General features: G+C 33.5%; 1 protein-coding gene across 8 annotated transcripts in view; it reads right to left on the bottom strand.

The window, feature by feature from the left end:
- Window positions 1-464: 464 nt before the first annotated feature.
- The window catches only part of PTBP3 (polypyrimidine tract binding protein 3), a 106035-nt gene continuing 85067 nt past the window's right edge, over window positions 465-21432 (bottom strand). For all 8 annotated transcript variants that reach the window (XM_081279304.1, XM_081279305.1, XM_081279307.1 and 5 more), the window contains 8 exons: window positions 20263-20437; window positions 17613-17690; window positions 14823-14962; window positions 14031-14064; window positions 10695-10787; window positions 9467-9683; window positions 5818-5895; window positions 465-5690 (listed from right to left, as the gene is read on the bottom strand). In XM_081279304.1, the coding sequence (XP_081135430.1) occupies window positions 5558-5690; window positions 5818-5895; window positions 9467-9683; window positions 10695-10787; window positions 14031-14064; window positions 14823-14962; window positions 17613-17690; window positions 20263-20437 (948 nt within the window). In that variant the 3' untranslated portion in view covers window positions 465-5557. The remainder of the gene's footprint in view (window positions 5691-5817; window positions 5896-9466; window positions 9684-10694; window positions 10788-14030; window positions 14065-14822; window positions 14963-17612; window positions 17691-20262; window positions 20438-21432) is intronic.

Genomic DNA, 21432 nt, shown 5'->3' with positions numbered 1-21432 from the left:
TGTATGTATATAAATCCTATATGTAAGCCAAAAATCGAACCAAACTGGAAACAGTGCTCTAACTATAATTTGGCACTGTACATATAGGCAGAGAGAAGTGGGGTGAGGTGGAGAAATAAATAGACGATTAGAAAAACACCTTACTCCTCAAAATGAGAATTGTTCCTAAACTAAAAGAGAAGTAGTTAGGGGCTGAGGATAGAACTCAGTTGGTAGAGTGCTTATCTCACATGCACAAGGCCCTGGGTTCAATCCCCAGCACTACCAAAAAAAAAAAAAAAAAGAGTAGATTTTAGTGTCTTTAATTATTTTTCAGTTTTAAAATTGTCTGAATATGTGTTTACTAGTCTCAAACTATGACAAATTGAGATAGATGACTATGGGAGAAAAAAAGACAATATGACATCATTAGAATTACAGGTAAGACAAGGGGAAACCCAGAGTACAGACAAGAACACAGAAAATTTTTAAGAGAGTACAGATGTCATGACATTTATTAAAAGGCATGCTACAATGCTATATTTGTTAGGAAAAGAGATTGGAAATTTCAAGTTATAGCAAATATACAAACTGAAGGAAAATGGAATATACTGTAGTGTACAGAAGCTTGAATTAACCATGCACTACGTAGTTAGAAAATATGTTTTTAATATTTTATCTTCTCTTTGCATTTATAACATAATTCACTTCAACAATCACAGAATCCTTTTCTTCCAATGCCACAAACTGTATTACAAATGAAAGCTGGTACTGCTGCTTATCAAAATATACAAGACAATTGATGTTTTTATATAAAACCACTTTATATGTTAACTTGTTCCCAAAAACCTTTTTTCTTTTTTGGCCTGGTTAAAAAAAAATGTTGTTACAAATATTTACAGCATTTTATTCTTATAAACTGAAAAAAAGGGACTTTCATGAACAGATCACATAAAACACAAGACTATGTCAGAGGCTCCTACCTGTGCTATTTTGTTTTGTTTTTCTTAAATACAGTACTGAAAATGCCCATCAAACCCTTGTCATCCTAATCCATCTGTTCACATTTGAACTCCCATTTTCTCTAAGTAGTCTGTTCACCAATAGAAAATACAAAGTAAAGGCCGCTCTCAACTGGGTCTTTCAGAAAGGAGCTTGGGGGAAATGTTTCACAGAGGAGTTAAAACCAGAACACTCAGTCTTTGGTTAGAGCAATGAGGTGACATTTTGATGCAAAACTTTGCTTGGTCAGCAATCTTTATAATTAGTAATTTTTCGATGTGGGATGAATTTTTAAAAGATCTGGGTAACAGTGAATGGTAAAGGAAAAAGGCCAGAGTATGATTCTTTTTAATGACCCCAAAAATAGCTATTTAAATATTTATTACAACTACTACATAGATCCAAGAACTGAAAACAACAACAAAAATAATCTGCTGAGAGTGTTGAGTTAAACTTGCCATAAGCAGCTTTCAATCATGAATATTATCACCAAGGTCACTGGACCAGACAAATATCCCTGTTCTCTGGAACATATACCTCAGGTTGCAAAAACTAAGGTGACTACCACAAAGCAGCTCTGTTCTTGAATCAGCATAATGCTCTATAATGAAGATTATGTGATAAGACAAAAGTATAACTGAGACTTAACACAGTTACAATTATTTGCTTGTATGACTAGTTTGTGGGACAACATTCTTTTAAAACTCTATAGTATATATTTCCTGAAAACCAGAATACTGATACTAGCTTAGTCTCGAACAAGAAGAAAAGGTCATTTAAGACTACTGAAGAAGGCACATAAACTTTGGTCCTGTTTTGCTTTTTTCCCTTTATAAAACCCCCCATATTAAGATTGAGTTATTTTTTATTTTTTAAGCCATTGTTAGAATTTGCTCTGAAAAAAGACTGCAAATAGTCTTACAGGTATCAACACAACTCTTTTAAAAGACAGCTAAGTTATACTTTTAAAAGTTTTGTGCAATCTAAACCATGTTTTAGCACAATAAGAGTATTTTAGGTCTGCAGGTTCATTAACAGATAACAAGATAACATTAACAAAAGATCAAGACAAAGACTAAGAAAAATGCTTTACACATAGTGATGCTGTCCTTTTTGTTGTTGTTTTAAAAACAGCAGTACACATTAGGTTTTCTAAGAAACAGGCTGATCGTTTGGCAAACTTAGAGTTTTTAAGGGACTTAATGGGAAGGAAAAGAAATGCTTTTGAATTTGTGATTTTTGTCCAAAAATATTTAATGGGAATAGAAGAGAATCTACATGACAATACACTCAAATATAACATCACTGATGACATGGAGACTTTGAACAAAGTTTCGGAGCTGAACAGAGATTCATAGGAGCTAATTCTTAAAACGAAGTAGAACTGATGACCACAATAGCAGATGGAGACAACGAAGACCTCACTCCCATCAAGAATCAGGCAGGCAAAAATTATGGCTCTAAAAACTGAGTTCAAACATTTCTACAAATAAATGATCGTAATATTCAGTCTTGAAGAATTTATGGCATTCTCTGTAGGAGCTACTAGGTAATCCTGATACTTCTCCAATAAGTTACAGATTAAGATAATGCATCATTTTTCTATTTGTACATTACATGAAACACATTTTACTGCTATGTAATTTATTTAAAACTCAACGTAAGATGTTTTGGCATAAATTGCTATTGTTAAATATGTACTGCCATTTTTTAAAGTCCTGATATATGCGTGTGTGTGCATATGTATGCACATACACTTTGTGTAAAAGTCAATATACCTTGAAAAGTGATATAAGTATACCTTAAAATAAAGTGAATAAACTTAAAAATAGGATATTATGATAGATCAACAGTGAAAACAAACCACTGCTTAGAAGATACTGAAAAAAAAAAATGCGTGCCAAAACAAACAATAGAAAAACAAATCTAGTTTTTCCACTATCCTGAATTTTTTTTGAGTCTTTTTACAAAAACTATGCCAACACAAATACTGTAGATCTCTATAATTCTAATAGCAAATATGGACAACATCCATGTGCTCTATAGCTAATTTTAGACACAATCTGATGGCTTCAAACATGCACTTTTAAAATAATATCCCACTTTTCCAAATCTTAATTTGGTTAATTTTCTTTTTCAATAAATAAAAATGTATGTAATGTGCATATGTATATACATTAGAAGTGTATGTATGTATATACATGAATCTATACACACACACACACACACACATACACACAAACAACACACACACACACATATCTACATAAATCCCTGAAAAGGATTTAAATGTTCTCTCTCAGATTTAAAGGCCATCCCCCACTTCAAAATTACATTCAACACATTATTTCCCTTCTGCTATCAGTTACTTGCTACACTTAATGCTGGATGTTATGAGAATTATGAATTAATAAATTACATAGTCATCCCAAAGTAAACAAAGTAATCCAATTTAACATGTCACTGAAAGTTGCTTGTGTAGAAGGAAAAACAAAAACAAAAAAACAAATTTTGGGAGATTTTCCAATTTGTTTCCCTTCCTCTCCTACTTGGGTATTTCATAAGTGGGGAAAAAAACACAACAGATAAATGATAGTATACCTATATATTCAGCCATTTCAAAGGTCTCAAATTAAATGACCTTTATATTCTACCAACTAACTGTTACTCAGTGTTGAGTTACAACCTATAATCTCTTTCAGCTTCTATTTTTTTTTTTTGTAAAAAAACCAAACAAAAAAAAACCCCAAACAACCTTATGTTCAAATTAATGGCTGGAATAAAGCAAAATGATTTGAGATATTCTTTGAAAAGTTAAGATGAACCATTCTGAGAATTATGAAAAGTGTAAATGGGTGGACAAAATTAATCCCTCTGAATAATTCTGCTTTTTAAAAAAAATATGATCAAGCATTGAAGGAATAATAAAGCAGTTTCTTGTTAAAAAGAAACAATTTTACATAATACAATCACTGAAGCAACATTAAAATGTACTCTTACATTCAACCAGAAAGAGAGGGAAAGTACGAGAAATAACTTGCTTTCTCATACTCCAACTATGTGGGCATTCAGAAATCAAGTTACATTAACAAAGAAAAGCAAGTTCTCACTTGAGTACTGAAAAGAACCAAGTAATCCTGAGACAAATTCTGATGGGCAATAAAGATTAGAAAAGATCCAGAAACTGAGATTGCATTCTATAGCCTCAGAATGGTGTATGATAATTGGCAATAACTACTACGAGTCACAATGTAAAGAAGCCTACAAACGTGTACTGAGTTATTCCCAAAACCATTCACCCTTCCCCATCCCATCTCTGCACCAAAGCACCAAAGATTTGAATAAAAACTATTACTTATTGAAAACCACTTAAAATTGTAATGAAAATAACAACAACAAAAAGTCTTTAAAATCCTTACCAAACCAGAGAAAGCAAAAACAAAATGCTCACCAAGCCCACAATATAGTTTTCAAGATATTTAGATAAAACTCTAACCTATTGTTATCTTAAGCACATAATAAGGCACATAAGAAGAAATTAAGTAAATACACAGTAATTCTGAATAAGTATTAGATAGATTATAGTGGTACAAAAAACCCTTGAGATTAATTTTTTCTAAAAGAAGACCTTACCAAAAATAACTTCTAAAAAATCTGTCAAACCATATGATAGACCTGAATATTTTCCTTAAGACTGTAAACTTTTTTTTCCTGAAAACAATTATAAAAAAGTAGTTTATAAGTAGGATTATTTTTAAAAAATTTTTCAAGATCATATTATATTACTTGACAAATCAGTATCATTTTGAAATTTAAAACATGATTTTTCTAATAAAATTATTAATTATTCTGACTTATTAATAGATCCTGGTTGGATTCTTCTTAATTTCCCTGGGGACAGCTGAAACACTTAATTTTTTCCAGATAGTCTTAAAAAGGTAAGATATGCATATTCAAAGGAGTGTCATACAGTAGGAAAAAAAAGAAATCATTGAAAGAAAACATGCACATTTATAAGTCTACTTCCAATATAATTCAATGTGTTTATATGTATAACCATCAATATATGGCAAATATTTGACATAATTTATAAGTGAACAGAATTTCCTACAGGGGTCAAACTTCTGAATCATAAAGTTAAAAACTTTGTTGCAAGTGATTTAAATTACTTACATCAAGTAATTTTAAAAGTCCATATGTTTAAATTTCTCAAAGCTCAAAAGGAGTTTAGAGATGTTATATAAGGCTGATCTGGGCCCAAACTAAAAGAAAGCATGTTCTTTTGAAATCTAATTTAACATAGGGAATTAAATTACTGAAAAATATTTTTCCTGAAGGTTATTTTTATACAAACCATGGTACAAAGGAATAACAAACCTTCGATCATATACTGGAAGGGGAAAAAATGGCGGGGGGGGGGGGGAGACCATCCTTTGTTTTGAATATACTTGAATATGAAACTCAGAGTTTTTTTTTTTTGAAAGAGGCAAAATTGGTCTTGAGCTACTCCAGTCTATGTCTGTAGGTTTTACTAAAATTATGGTCCAGTTTTAGAGGAGAAAAATTCACAGAAAAGTCAGATTGTAGATTTTGAGAAAGAAACTCTGAGGTGGTGATTTTCTCCAAGATCATGATTATGAAGCTCAATGAGGGCCTGGATTGCTTCTTCTACAGATGCCAACTGAATGAGCGCCATTTTACGATCTTTCCTGAAAATGGCATAAGAAATAGAGAAAGTATTCAGAATTAATTGTTTCCAAACCTAATTCCACCAGAAGACTCTTAGAAATTTGCATGGTGTGTTAAATAATATATTTTGTAAAAGCAAGGACTTACTGAAAGAATTTAAAAGCCTTCACTGAACATCCAGCTTCCGTGAAAAGGTTCTTCAAATCATCCATTGTAACAGAAGGGCTGTGAAAACATTACAGAATGTCAACTACATTAGCTCCACTTCTCAAATGAAGCACAGATTAACTCTGGTAATCATCAATTCTCTCAAGTATTTTACATTTCAAGCAGAATTACTGAGCCAGGTAACAGACATGATTTGGACGTATCCAGGAAAATATTCAAGATGACACATACATGTCTAAACAATGGAATTTTGTCTCAATCTTTGCTGTAAAAAAAAAAAATGTCATGTTTATAAAGGTCAAAAAATTCCTTCTATATATATTCTATCAAAGTGATTATTCTTCACACCACTTGACTCCAGTAATTAATTCCAGTACTTCCAAAGTTACTTCTCTAGGTCTGTTCTTTCAGCTATAGTCCAGGGTTCTACATCTTCAATTGTTTTCAAGGTAATTCTGACAGCAGAATTGTGGTAGCCAGGCTTTGAGACGGCCCCCAATTACTTTTGCCTTCTAATATTCACACCCCTGGAGGTTATTCCTCTCTCTCTCTCTCTCTTTTTTAAAATTTTTTTAAGTTGTAGATAAATATGCTACCTTTATTTTATTTTTATGTGGTACTAAGGATCAAACCGAGGGCCTCACACATGGGAGATGAGTATTCAACCACTGAGCCCCAACCCAAGCCCTAATATTTCCCTCTTATAACTGAATAGAAATGACCTCTGTAATTTTTAGGACATAACAGAAATAATGATATGCTCCTTCAAATAACTGCACCCTTGTCTAGACTTTGCTTTTGGTGATGGAAATTAAACCCAGGACCTTGCACATGCTCTGCTACTGAAGTCAACTACATTAGCTCCATAGTTATGAGCTATGCCCCTCCACCCCAATATTTTGACTGCAATCTTATGATAAGAATCTCAGTAAACCTACCCAGCTAAGTCACCTTGCTATTCTTGATTCACTGTAACAATATAAGATAATGAGTATTTGAATATTTACTTCTGTGCCAAACTGTTACATTCTTCTGTGATCTGTTATGCAATAGTAGACAAGATTATAATACAGTGATCTATCACATGAGAGTTAATAGATGAAAAGTAGATTCCTCATCTTCTCATGATTGCCAGCAATAATAGTGTAGAGCAATCACTGGCTCTGCAGAGACAGATATGAACTCCAATTCTATTCCTCACTCACTTGGTATATAATTTTGAGTAAAATTACTTATCCTGAATCTTTGTTCCATCAGCAAAATGAAACTATTTTCATTTATTTCATAATAACCCTTGAAGTAAGGGATGACCTTACTTCAAGGATTATTATAGATGCTTTTTTTGGTACCAGGGATTAAACTGAGAGGTACTTAACCACTGAGTCACATCCCCAGCCTGTTTTTTTTTTTTTTTTTTTTTCATTGAGACAAGGTGTCGATAATTTGCTTAGGGCCTTGTTAAGGTGCTGAAGCTGCCTTTGAACTTACAATCCTCATGCCTCAGCCTCCCAAGCTGCTGGGATTACAGGTGTGCACCACTGCAAACAGCTTCAAAGGTTATTATAGAGAAATTGACAAAGACAGAATATAGAACAGTGGTTACCAGGGTCCAGGATTATGGAGAAATGGGAGTTATTGCTTAGTGAATATAGTTTTAATTAGGGACGATGAAGAGTTTCTGCAGCTAAAAGTTATATATGCACAATAATGTGAATGTATTTTGCAATTTTTTTTTTAGTTGTTGATGGACCTTTATTTTATTCATTTATTTATATGTGGTGCTGAGAATCAAACCCGGTGCTTCACAAATGGTAGGCAAGTGCTCTACCACTGAGCCACAACCCCAGCCCCAATGTGAATGTATTTAATGTAAATGTACACTGTACTATACAATTAAAAGCAACCAAAATGGAAAATGTAATGTTATATAAATCTTACATTATTTTTTTAAATAAAAGTTTGTTGTGGCTTCCCTGCCAAAAAGGGCTGTTATGGAGATGAAATGAGGCAACATGTAAAGCACCAGTGCACTGCCCAAAACTTGGAAGATGGTTCAAATATGTTAATATCCTTTCTTTTTTTAAGGTCATGTCCTATGCTGGCTGCAACTGTTGACTAGCTTCTGCATAATCTGTTATATATTAAAAGCTAACAATGAAAGGTCCATTTAGCTATTCCACAGTGATGAGGTATTGAACTTCTAGATCCATGTACTTTAGCACTGTAGATTTTTTTCCTTAAGTGACTCCTCCACAATTTCCTAGCTGGATGAGATTTGATTCACTGCCCAAATCAGATTAAAGGTTTCTCCTCATAGCCTAATCAGACAAGCAGAGAGGTGGGCATTGAATACTATTTAAAGTAATTATTTTCCTTTCCTATTTAGCTCCCGCTGGAACTGGGGTGCTTGAGATGTAACCTATGTCTTTGAACATGGCAGGAAAGCAATGTACCTCTGAACAACACTCCCAGCCCTTAGCTTACCTTCTTATTCTTAATAATGTCCCAGAACTTTAACCCTATCTCTTCAGTCTTTAACCTATTCTGTCCTATCATACCACCTACAAAAACTTAAATGTAGTACACAGTAAGTAATTATATAAGAATATATTATAATGTTAATTATTGTAAACTATAAGCTTGAGATTATGATTTCTAAATTACTTTAATGCTCCTGTGTCAATTTGGTTGAAATATTCACAGAACTGAAAACTTGGGACTTAAAAATAGGTCAAATTTTTACACACATATACAAATACACTCCCCACAGCTTTTACTCCTCTTTTCAAAGGTTACCCCATTTGATAAATTAGTTTAAAATATACAAAATTGCCATTTCTGTAAGTCTACGATTTCAAGAATTAGAACAGGAGTTGCCAAATGTTTTTCTTAAAGGGCCAGATAGTAAAGCTCAGGCTTTGTGGGCCATATAATCTCTACTGTAGCTACTCAGCTTTGCTACTGTAGCTCAAAGGTAGCCACAGATATTCCATGATGAGTACAGCCAAAACTTACTTTATGACTTACACCAAACTTTAAGGAAAGGGAAATCTGAATTTTATCATATCACTTTTTTTTTTCTTTTTTTCCCAACCATTTTAAAATATAAAAATCATTCTTTGTCCACAGACCATACAAAAACAGACATGGGCTACAGATGGTTAATCCCTGAGTTTAGAATCAGATAACTGAAGAAGATATAAATAAAACACTGATTAACAGAGATCTTCTTAAAGTGGTTACAGGAAGATAACTTTTATAGCTTTTAAGTAATCCATATATATAACATATTTATGACTTTGTAATTTGTAGATAAAGAGTAGAGAATTCATTTTTAGGAAATTCTTAGATACATAAGTTGGTTTTGCTATATTAGTTACTTAAAAGTTGTTACTTCTACAAAGGAATGGGCAGGAATATTTCCACTTGCATTTATTTTTATGCCCTTATATTACCGAACAGCAACTAATTGTTCATTTCCTATTTGAAATAAAAATTACAAAACATTGGATCACTTTTGGAAAGCATGACTGGAGATATAGTTAGAATAGTTTCCCTGTTTTACCTTTCCCAGACCACATACTATAGATCATCAATCACCTAAATAAGTAACTTATTAAGTACATACGGAATGTTGGAAAGATGCAGAGTGGCTGATGGTGGAAAGATATTCTGGAAATTCTTAGAGCCAGGCTTTTTAAAGCGATGCAAAGGGCTATTGCTGAAATCCTTAGTCAGACCTTGGTCTTCTTGTCCCTCTCGAGGAAGCTGAACTGACTGGTGTTTGGACAATGTAGCACGAAGCACTTTTCCATAAAGTCTCTGACCACTTAAATGGTTCATTGCTAGTATACAGGAGAAAAGGGAAGTTTGAGTATTAAGTCAGACTCTCAGTAATATGTCCTAAGTTATCATTTAGTCATTTAAAATTATAGTCAGTTTAAGTGTTAAAAGAGTTTTAAATCCAAAATATTTTAGGGAAATGTATTAAATAACATCATTTTACTATAATGAAAGCAATTTTAAACAAACAAACAACAACAAAAAAGGGACTACTTTCCAAGCAGAGTGCTAGGAAGTTTCAGAATGCCTGGAACATAGTAAATATTAATGAAATGGTTACTGAATATATTAGTTTTATCTAAAGCAAAGAAATAAAGACTAATGATGTTTTTCTTTTACTATTGTTATTTTTCCTTTTGTAGTGCTGGGGATAGAACCCAGGACCTTGGGCATGCTGAGCAACTAATAGCTGCTCTACCTGAGCTACATTCCCTAGCCCCTGAGTAGCAATATTTTAATAGCCCTTGTTACAGTATGGCCTTAGAAAGACACTTTCTTATACCATCATTTGGAAGTTTGCCTAAACTTTTGAGCCACTCAACTGTTAAAGAAAACTTAATTTAGAAGGAAAACAAAAGCAAATAAAATGAAACAAAATGCCATGTTTATTAGTTTAAACTTAATGAAAGATCAAATAGATAAATGAACTTCAGAAAAAAAAAGAGTAATTCGTAATTCAGACAAAATATCTTTAAAACTTAAAGTACAAGCAAGTACAAATAAAATGAAGATATTACCACCAGCAAGTACTCTTATAATATTATATTTCTTTTTTTTTAAATATTTTATTTTTAAGTTATCAGTGGACACAACATCTTTGTTTGTATGTGGTGCTGAGGATCGAACCCGGGCTGCACGCATGCCAGGTGAGCGCGCTACCGCTTGAGCCACATCCCCAGCCCCATAATATTATATTTCTAATAGCTTTACATTTGTTTATATTGAAGGAAAATTCAAAGGTAGGTCGTCATCGTCATCATCATCATCATCACATTATTATTAATAATTAGTACCTAGCTGAGCTTGACTTGCATCTGCCATCTGAACCAAGGCATTTTCTTTCTTATTAAACATGATCTTCACTCTATGGACATCACCATATACTCCTAATTAGAACAAAGCAAAACAAAAACACTATTTAATGTTTAATTAATTTTACTCTTTCATACATATTCACCCAAGTCCCAGATCTATTTATCTACTCAAGTTTTTCACTTGGATGTCCCATAAACACTTCAAATTTAATGCGTTCCAAACACGTTCATCCCCACTTAGCTCTCCCCATTTTCAGTGCTGAATAGCTGTGGATAAATAGTACCACCATGCACATAATTACTGTAGTCAGATACCCGGGAGTCATCTTTCTTTTTAATATTTGTTTTTTAGTTTTAGGTGGACACTATATTTTTATGTGATAATGAGGATCAAACCCAGTGCCTCATGCATACTAGGCGGGCACTCTACCACTGAGCCACAATTCCAGCTCAATGGGAGATATCCTTTAACATCTCCCTTTCCTTAAACCCTTACATCCAGTCTATTACTACTCACTAGCACCCACAGCTTTTATGGCCTAAATTTCTCTTATATTTGTCCACTTCTCACAATCCTCACTATCATCATAGCTATCACCATTTCCCATGAGACTATGAGAACTACCACAATGGCCTCTTAATTCATCTCATTACACTCAATTTTTTTCTTAATAAGGAGTTTCCCAAAGTGGATTCCACATCCCAGAGAATGGAAAAAATGATTCATATATGGATGTGGGAAAAAAATAATTAATTTTTTTTGAGACTGGGTCTTGCTACATTGCCCTGGTTGGTCTGAAACCCATGAGGCTCAAACAATTCTTCCTCCTCAGCCTCCTGAGTAGCTGAGACTATAAGCATGCGCTGCCACACCCTGTTTCAAAGTTTTTTTTTTTTCCCCTTGTATGGGGATTGAACCCAGGGGTGCTCTACCACTGTGACACATCCAACCCTTTTGTTTATTTTATTCTGAGATGGGGTCTTGCTAAATAGCTTAAGGCCTAAGTTATGAGGCTGGTCTTGAACTTGTGATCTTCCCACCCCAGCTCCTAAATAGCTGATATTACAGGTGTGTAACACAGCACCTCGCCTCAAACTCTTATTTATACCAATCTATTTATATAAACCAAAATGAAAAAACTACATTTTATGAATTTCAATCTACAGATGAAATTAAAAGGTTCTGTAATATAAATAGCATTTTCTTATTTTTATCCATCCAGTGTATTATAATATATTACAGCTATGCATAAAAGAGTATCATTATCATACTTTGCAATACAATAAAAGAATGCCTACAAGGGACACAGAGGACAGCTGGTTATCTTGTCAAGCACCTAAAGGCAACTGAAAACCTAGAAATGAACTGTACTTTTCAAATTTAAAACAGAGAAAAGCATTCCAAATTTGCTGCCCTTCTTGGCAATGACAAGTGGCTGAAGTAGATATTCTTTAAAAAACTAAACACACACAATTTGTTCTTCAAGGTATGGGTGATTTTTTAAAAACAATTTTTTAAAATATTTATTTTTAGTTATAACAATAGTGCTTGAGGACGAACCCAGTGCCTCATGCATGGTAGGCAAGTATTCTACCTCTGAGCCACAACCCCAGCCCGAGTAAGTTTTTTTTTTTCTTTTAATATTTTTATTTAGTTGTTGTCCGATCTTTATTTTATTTATATGCAGGGCTGAGAATCAAACCCAGTGCCTCACACATGGCACGCAAGTGCTCTACCACTGAGCTACAACCCCAGTCCAAGTAAGTTTATATGAGTCATATGAAGATGTATTATTACCTTCCATGATTTTATTATTGAAAATTACCTAAATTTGCATTATTAAAAAACTTTAAAGTGACTGCAAATGAGCATATAATTTTCTTTCTCTCTTATTTTTGTATGAGGTTTTCTAAGTAAAGAAGGAAAAGTTCTAAATTGGACTGTGATGATGGCTGCATAACCATGTATTTACTTAAAAAAAAAAAACGAAAGCAGGTAAATTGTATGGTTGTAAATTATACCTCAAAAATGCTGTTAAAAAAAAAAAAAAACCCTATCAATGCTCGAAGAATTTAGAAACAAACTTTTCTATCTTGGTAAGAAAAAATCTTACAAATGAAGACTATCAGAGTAGCAACCCAGTTTCTTAACACACTTAAAATAACTTTTAATTCAAGCTGTACTGATTTTTTAACATATATATTTTTTAGTCATAGATGGACACGTTACCTTTTTTTATTATTTATTTTTATGTGGTGCTGAGGATTGAACCCAGTGCCTCACACGTGCAAAGCGCACACTCTATCACTAAGCCACAACTCCAGCCCCACAAGATGTACTGATTTAACAGGAAAAAGATAAAGCACAAAAAAATAGAAAAAACTTTCTAGATGAAGTACAACAAACATTAGTGGATTAGACTGAAAAACTAGTAAAGTAATTAATAAAGTACATCAACAATGAAACAGTTCTATTTAGATTGCTTGTTTTATCCTTGGAATAATGAGCCAAAATGAAAAACAAAATATTTCTTATCCAAAATAAAGCATACTAAATTGTATTCCTCAGTACATATTAATTCTTTAATGCAAAAAGATTTTGTCATTAAGAAAACTTCTTAAAATAGTATTATTCATTTTGTTGCTCTCATATTTCTATGCTTGTGTACTTACGCTATATATAATGAGCACAGTAAAAGACACAATTTATAAATACTTTAATCCTCCATAAACAGGCATGCTTAGCTTTCTTTTTAAGTTAAGCAAGGGGGGAAAACTTTTAGAAAGTATAGAGGCCATCTTTAAAACATGACTCTCATTAAGACACTCGGTTGTATAAAAACTATTTAATGCCTTCATATTCCTCATAGGGAACCAAACTCCTTCATATAGCCTACAAACCTCTTCATCATCTTGTCCTTATGCATCTGCCCAGCTTCAATATCTTTCTTTCTTATAATCTTCATTAGGATTTCTTCTCTTCCATGTCCTAGGAAATCTCACCCACTACTAGTATCTGAAAAGACATTTACTCTCCTCATTTCTGCCTGGCTAACCCATTCTCATTTTTCCTAAGTCAGCTTAACTATCATTTCTACTGAATCCCTGGGCTAGGTTAGGTCTATTTTATGCACCCATTTACAACCATTATCACCCCTATTATAAAACTTTACTGTAATTACTTAAGTCTTATTCACTGATCTACCCTCAGTGTCAAGTACACTACTTGGCATAATCAAGAAATATTATTAAATGAATCAAATGTACTCAATTCATATCTATAGGTAACATTAAAAACAATAAAAATGAACTTACCAAATAGAATAAAAAGCCCATGTGGTGTGATAAGCTGTTTAAAAAGGATAATACAAAATATTAAGTCTTAACTAAATAATTTAAGTAAAATTTTAAAATAATTTTATTATAATGTAATAAAGAGTTGATTTTGCTTAAAGTATTATTTTATATGCTTCTCTATATACTCATAATGAACAAACTTAAGCATTTTGGGGGGATGGGGGAGTATAAACACAGGGCCTCTGACATGCAAGGTAAGTAATAAGATACAGCCTCAGCCCTTTTTATTTTTGTTTTAAAACAAGGTCTTGCTAAATTGCCCAGGCTGTCCTTGAACTTGTGATTCTCTTGCCTTCGATTTCCAAGTAGCATGCATAGCCAACCAAACTTAAAAAACATTTTGATCTAAATACAATCCTAGCTCAGAAGTCACTGTATCTCTTTTTTTTTTTTTTTTTGGCGCTTGTGGGGGTAGGTGGGCACCAGGAACTGAATTCAAGGGCACTTGACCAGTGAACCACATCTCCAGCCCTATTTTTATTTTTTTGTATTTTATTTAGAGACAAGGTCTCACTGAGTTACTTAGCACCTTGCTTTTCATGAGGCCGACTTTGAACTCTTGATCCCCGCATGCCTGGCTACTACTACATCTCTTCTTGAAAGAATACTTATAGGGGCTGGGGATATAGTTCAGTTGGTAGAGTGCTTGCCCTGCATGCACAAGGCCCTGGGTTTGATCCCCAGCACCACCACCAAAAAAAAAAAAAAAAAAAAAAAAAGACTATTTACATACAATACTTCTCAACTCACATCAGGATTGAGATTGGTGACAAGTAGAACAGAATTTCCTGGTATACCACTTGCTCCAGGAATGGCCATCCTTCCAGTGACAGCAGAGGAGGTGAGGGTGAGAGGACCAAGAGCTCCAGGAACAGCTGGGACTGACAGACCTTTGAAAAACACAAAAAGCATTTCATACTCTATAGTTATCTGAAGAACTAAACATTTAATATAATAAAGTATATAATGAAGTAAATTTATGAAGCAAAATCTGTAAATAAATGAAATAAATAAATGAAGACAAAAGCAAACATGGAAGAAAGGGTGTCAAGCTACCCATAAAGAATATATCAAAGGCCCGTTTTCTGCCCCATAGAGTCTGTCTGGCAGCTGAGTCCCTTATTTGTTGAAACCATTTACTCAGTACTTTACCATACTTGACAGAGTAACTGAAATCATTGGTCTTCAAAAAAAAGTTGTTAGATTTCTCAGAGGGTCAGTCTATCAACTACAAGCACTCCTGCTATCCCAAAATAAATATATTCAAAAGCACCTTTCTAGTAAAAGCATGCAATTTTCACATTGACATCTACCATAAAATCAGGAAAGTATTTTTTAAAAGTCCTTCAGCAGAAGCCACAAAGAGGTGCTGGGTAGTTCTATATGCCAGTCTAAATTTTGTCACCTTATTAAGTTCTAAATAAATATCAAAATAATAGATTTACAGAATTCAATATTCTTTTGTAGAATTTGTTTCAGAGCTCTCTATTCTCCTAGATATTCTGAAATCATTGAATGTTTTATAATACTGTAATACTGACATTATATTTGAACTAATTCTTTAATTTGTTGTTGTTTTCTTTTGGTGGTTCTGGAATCAAACCCCATGGCTTTGCGCATGGTAGGCAAATGCTCAACTATGGAGCTATAACCCCAGCCCAATTTGCTGATTTTAAAAAAACATATATTTTAGTTGTAGTTGGACACGATACCTTTATTTTATGTGGTGCTGAGGATTGAACCCAGTGCCTCACACATGCTAGGCAAGCACTCCACCACTGAGCCACAAACCCAGCCCCAATTTGTTGATTCTTTAAGCTCAAAATTCTTAACAGTCTGACCACTAGTTTATTAAAACTGTGCAATTAAATTGCAATATATTTCACATTCAGCCTATTCCTCTTGAGAATCTAAGAAGGTCTTTACTACCATTATCCATATTGGCTATGTAACTAAATTCTCAGGTTGATTGCTTTTTCATGAAATCCACACAGAAAAACCCTTTCTCCATTCCCTCCAACTCATTACTGCAACGTTTGCAACTGTCTCTATTATGTATTAGCTAAGAGTACAGCTTACTGTGTGTGTATTATATACCACACTGTAAAAGTATTAAGTCAGAAGCCCTCTCTTTAATTACTTTTTATCTTTCCTAAATATCTACTACTGCGTTTTATATGCAAAGCGTCTCTAAAAGAAATACCTAAAAGGAGGGAAAACACATTGCTGCTTCCAAATGTTTATTAATTAAGCTTTGGGGAGCTTCAAATAAATAAAAACTATGTTTTCAACAATCACTTAGATAAACTTAAAACTCAACTTCATATCACTTTTTTTTTTTTTTTGGTTAACACTATCCTCTCCATCAGAGAGACCATAGTTAAAATCCCAGATTTAGAATATTAGGGTATAAATTTAAAACATAGCTACATTCATGAATTAGCTGGAATATGGAAATATGATGTATAAAATTGGCTTTATAGCATGCCATTTCCCTAAATTACCAACTTCAGTGTTTTCTTTACAGAGATAAAACCATGTAGCATATTTTCTTTTTCCTTAAGTTGTGATCAAATTCATTTTGTTTACCCTTTATAAAAGAATGAGTCATTATCAAAGTACTAATCAACTTCCATTTCTTAATTATTTCCATTATCTAAAGAGAAAAAAAATCCTTTGAAATAAATAACATGCAAAACCTTCCATGGTAATCCTCCAAGTCCCTCAATGAGGGCTGAGGATTTAGTTCAGAGGTAGACAGCACTTGCCTAGCGTATGCAAGGCCCTGGATTCAATCCCTAGCACTGCAAAAAAATAAAAAATAAAAAGCAGAAAGGAAAAAAAAAAAAAAACACTAAGTGCATCAGTAAAAAGAGATTTCTCAAACTGAATAATAAATATTTATTAAATAAAATATTTACTGAGGGTATACTGTGTATTCAGTGCCTTCAAAGGAACTGAAGACACAAAGTTCAGGTCTATTCAACACATAATCAATAAGCCTATTGTTAATGACCTAAGCAGCTCATACATTTTATGTAATAATTTAATTAAAAATCATTTAATGTAGCCAACCTATAGTTACCTGTGCAAATGGAAAGTATAAGTGATGCAGAACATATAATGGAATGAGTGAAATTCAAATTGGAGCCAGAGAAAAGTACTTATAAATAGGAGGAAGCTGTGTACTATACAGTCACTTCTGTGCTTGATATGCAATGCTTTTTTTTTTCCTGGTACCGAGGATTGAACCCAGGGGTGCTTAAGCACTTAACCACATCCCCAGCCTCTTTTTATATTTTATATAGAAACAGGGTCTGGCTAAATTGCTTAGGGCCTCACTAAATTGCTAAGATTGACTGTGAATTTGCCATCCTCTTGCCACCGCCTCCTAAGCCGCCAGGATTATGGGGCAGGTGCTGCCACGCCCAGATGCCCAATGCTTTTGTTCTACATTCTTCAAAATTTTCATTTTTCATCTTGCTAAGTTCCTGGAAAATCATTTGAAAATTATTTCAAAATCAACTTTAAAAGATTCACCTGTAGCTTGAGGAAATCCAATGGCTGGGGCAAATCCAGCAGCCCCTGCATATGGTGAAGAGATTATACCTGGTGCACCTAGTGAGGAAGAAAGAGAAGCTAAAATAAATATACTACCTTCTATGAATATGCTAACCAAAGCAATATAAAATGAGTACATTAGAGTTTATTACAGAAAAAGAAAAATATTACAGAATAAATATTTGTTCAATAGGTGATCTTTAAGGTATAAGAGCCTCTGCCATTTTGGGGGGCCTAACCACTTTCAGCTGGGTTCAATGATGAAGTGTATAGTTTAGCTGTTCATTAAGTCTTGACTAGGCTGAGATTTCTGGTCCTTATTTAGAGCATTTTTTTTTCTGTATAAATAGTCATCAAACACTCATTAAAATGTACTCTTATCTGTGGTGCATTGTGATGACAAAGAGGTATGAGATTAAATCTTTGAGAGGCTTACATAATGTAAGTCTGAATTACAGGAAATTAACATGATGAGGGTCATATAGTGGTGTAAATGAAATGTACCACAAGTGGACTAAGGAGTCACAAGGGATTCACAACGATCAGTTAGAGTAATTGAAAAGCATAATGCTTGGTGTGTACCGGATGATAAAATAAATACTGATCTTCTCTTTCCTCTAAGAAGTCCAGTGACTGTGTATCATTAACAAAAACCAGGAGATAATTCCAATGAATAAGTCAGCTCTTGCAGAAAAATAGTGAATGTGGTTTGGAATATGTAAAATTTGATGTGGTAGTAAGATATTTAAATGGAAATGCTCACAAGGGGAAAACTCAGAGTAATTATCACAAGCAAACACACAGATTTGTAATCATCTGTGTTGAAATAGATGTGAAAACCGTACGAATCAGAGCTCCACTAAAAAAAGCCAAAGAGAAAATATAGGAGAGAGCCCAAAACACAGTCAGAGTATTAGTACACTTTAGCAGAAGGAAGAGGAACATTCTACAGAAAAGAAAAAGAGAAGAGTCCAAGAAATAGGGGGGGAAAAGGTAGTGAATTATACAGTACCTCAGGATCTAGTTTTAAAAGGGGAAAGGAAGATCTACAATAAAATTCACACAGAGTAAGTAAAAAAGGTGTAATTGTTTTAGAAAATATACATTGCAAAAAGTCAAAGGGAGAGTTTTAGATTGTTTAATGACAAGAAGATGAACATATTTATAAGCAGAAATATTCAGGCTATATTTTCCAGAGTGCTGTGAAAGCTAAGAAAGGAAGGAATAGTGAACTGTGTCAAAAATTAGTGATAGGCAAAGAAGAGAAACTTTTACACAATATGTAAAACATATTTTTCTCTGATGAATCACTCAAGATGGAAATATTATTTTGCAACGACTAAAGATTTATTAATAACAATGAAAAAGAATGTGAATAGTGATACTTTATATTCAGAAAGCAAAACTCTTAACCATATTTTCCAAATGTCCTACTCCCACAATACAGAACATTAATTACACCATGAGTATATATTTAATTATTAGAATAAACACGGTCCTGCATTTGATAGCTTCTCACCTACAAAAGAAGATGGATTAAATACTACTTAAGGTCTCAATTAGTAATATTGCTTGTATTTTTATTAATGAAAAATCCAAAACCACATAAACTTAAAGATATAAGTTCCTTTTAAAAACAAAACACAATGCTTTTATTTATTTGTATGGTGGTGCTGAGGATAGAACCCAGTGCCTCACACATGCTAGGCAAGCACTTTATCTCTGAGCCCAACTCCAGCCCAAAATGTAAGTTCTAATGTTTAAAAAAAACAAGATAAATTCTCGTCTTTGAATACAGGAAAAACATATGATTAGTTAAGGCCACTGATTTAAAGTATCACTATTTAAAAAGGAAAAATAATTTTCAAGAGTACTTATGGCAAAATTGTGCTGACTATAAATCAATTTAATTTTTAAGAATCAATTAGAAGCAAATAGTTGTATAACTTATGAGTAATATCAATGTTAGAAAATAAATATTGTAATTCAATTTGAGATATCTACTTGTTTTGACAAATAATAGAACTTTCTAATATTAAAGAGTTAATGAGGGGCTTAGGCTGTGGCTCAGTGGTAGAGCGCTTGCCTAGCATGTGTGAGGCCCTGGGTTTGATTCTCAGCACCACATATAAATAAATCAATAAAATAAAGGTCCATACATCTAAAAAAAATAAAATAAAAAAGAGTTAATGAGGGACTGGGGTTGTGGCCAGCAGTATAGTGCTTGCCTAGAACATGCAAGGCCCTGGGTTCATTCCTCAGTACCACATAAAAGTAAATAAATAAGGGGCTGGGAATATGGCTCAGGTAGTAGCGTGCTCGCCTGGCATGCATGAGGCACTGGGTTCGATCCTCAGCACCACATAAAAATAAAAATAAAGATATTCTGTCCACCTAAAGCTTAAATAAATAAATAAATAGATACAGGTGTTGTGTCCAACTACAAATAAAATTAAATATTTTTTTTAAAAAAATAGATTTAATGAATGGTCACATTTGTTCCAAGATTCTTGCTTTCCTTTAGAAATTCTGAAAAAAAAAAAAAAAAAGAAGGCTAACTTAACAGATTAATAAATGAAACTTATAACTTCAGAAAACTTGCTTTGTGGCCCAAAAAGGAACTACTCACCAAAAGCAGCAGCCATAGGGGGTTCAAGAGATGGCTGGCCATCACCAGTAGGAAGATCTAATCGAGTGAAGTCTCTGCTTTTGTCATTATTATATTTCACATTAAGGCTGGTGAGCTTGGAGAAGTCAATACGCAGAGTGCAGCATGCATTATATATATTCTGGCCATCCAGAGCCTAAAGCACGTGAGAAAGGGACTGATGTTTTTGCAAGACAATACCACTGATGAATCAAATAACCTCTACTGTGACAAAGAGTGGTAATCAGGTATAAAGCAGAGAGCAATGGACAAAATGCCAAAGAACTAGGTTTACTTTCATCCCTGTCACTATGAATATAAGGGAGAAAAAAAGATGCTGAGCCTCAATATATATTTGTATAAAGAAAATAACATCCGGGGCTGGGGATGTGGCTCAAGCGGTAGCGACCTCGCCTGGCATGCGTGCGGCCCAGGTTCGATCCTCAGCACCACATACCAACAAGGATGTTGTGTCCGCCGAGAACTAAAAAATAAATATTAAAAAAAAAATCTCTCTCTTTCTCACTCTCTCTTAAAAAAAAAAGAAAAGAAAATAACATCCATCTTACCTATGGTAGGAGCAAACAAAAGAGAAGAATATAGAAATACTAAGCTGCTACTACGGCAACTCTGCCTACAACAAACTCTAAACATGATAAACATAAATGAGTGTTTAAAGATATTCCTATTTCACATTTCACCTTAATTATTTTACTATAATTTATATAGATTAAGATGAAACAAAGCCTTTGTAATTTGTATTTATCAGAAACATAATATACAAAATATTATCTATCACTTATTCTTTTTTTTTTAAATTTATTTATTTATTTTAGTTTTCAACAGACACAACATCTTTGTTTGTATGTGGTACTGAGGATCGAACCCGGGCCGCACGCATGCCAGGCGAGCCCGCTACCACTTGAGCCACATCCCCAGCCCCTACCACTTATTCTTTTGTGAATTTATCCTGTAATACTTTAACAATGAGCTGAGGAAAATTTGGAGTCAATTGTAATAAAAAAATCAGTAATCCCTCCCTTTGCAAGAATAAAATCTTACCAACAGAATAAATGTCACTTCTTGTGATTTTTGTGATTTCTATAACTTGAATTTATAAAAACAGATACCAGAAACCAAAAGCACATACAA

This window comes from Spermophilus citellus (genome assembly GCF_964194105.1).
Source record: "Spermophilus citellus genome assembly, chromosome: 2".
NCBI classification, from domain to species: Eukaryota; Metazoa; Chordata; class Mammalia; order Rodentia; family Sciuridae; genus Spermophilus; species Spermophilus citellus.
This window is presented reverse-complemented; position numbering and strand designations above follow the sequence as displayed.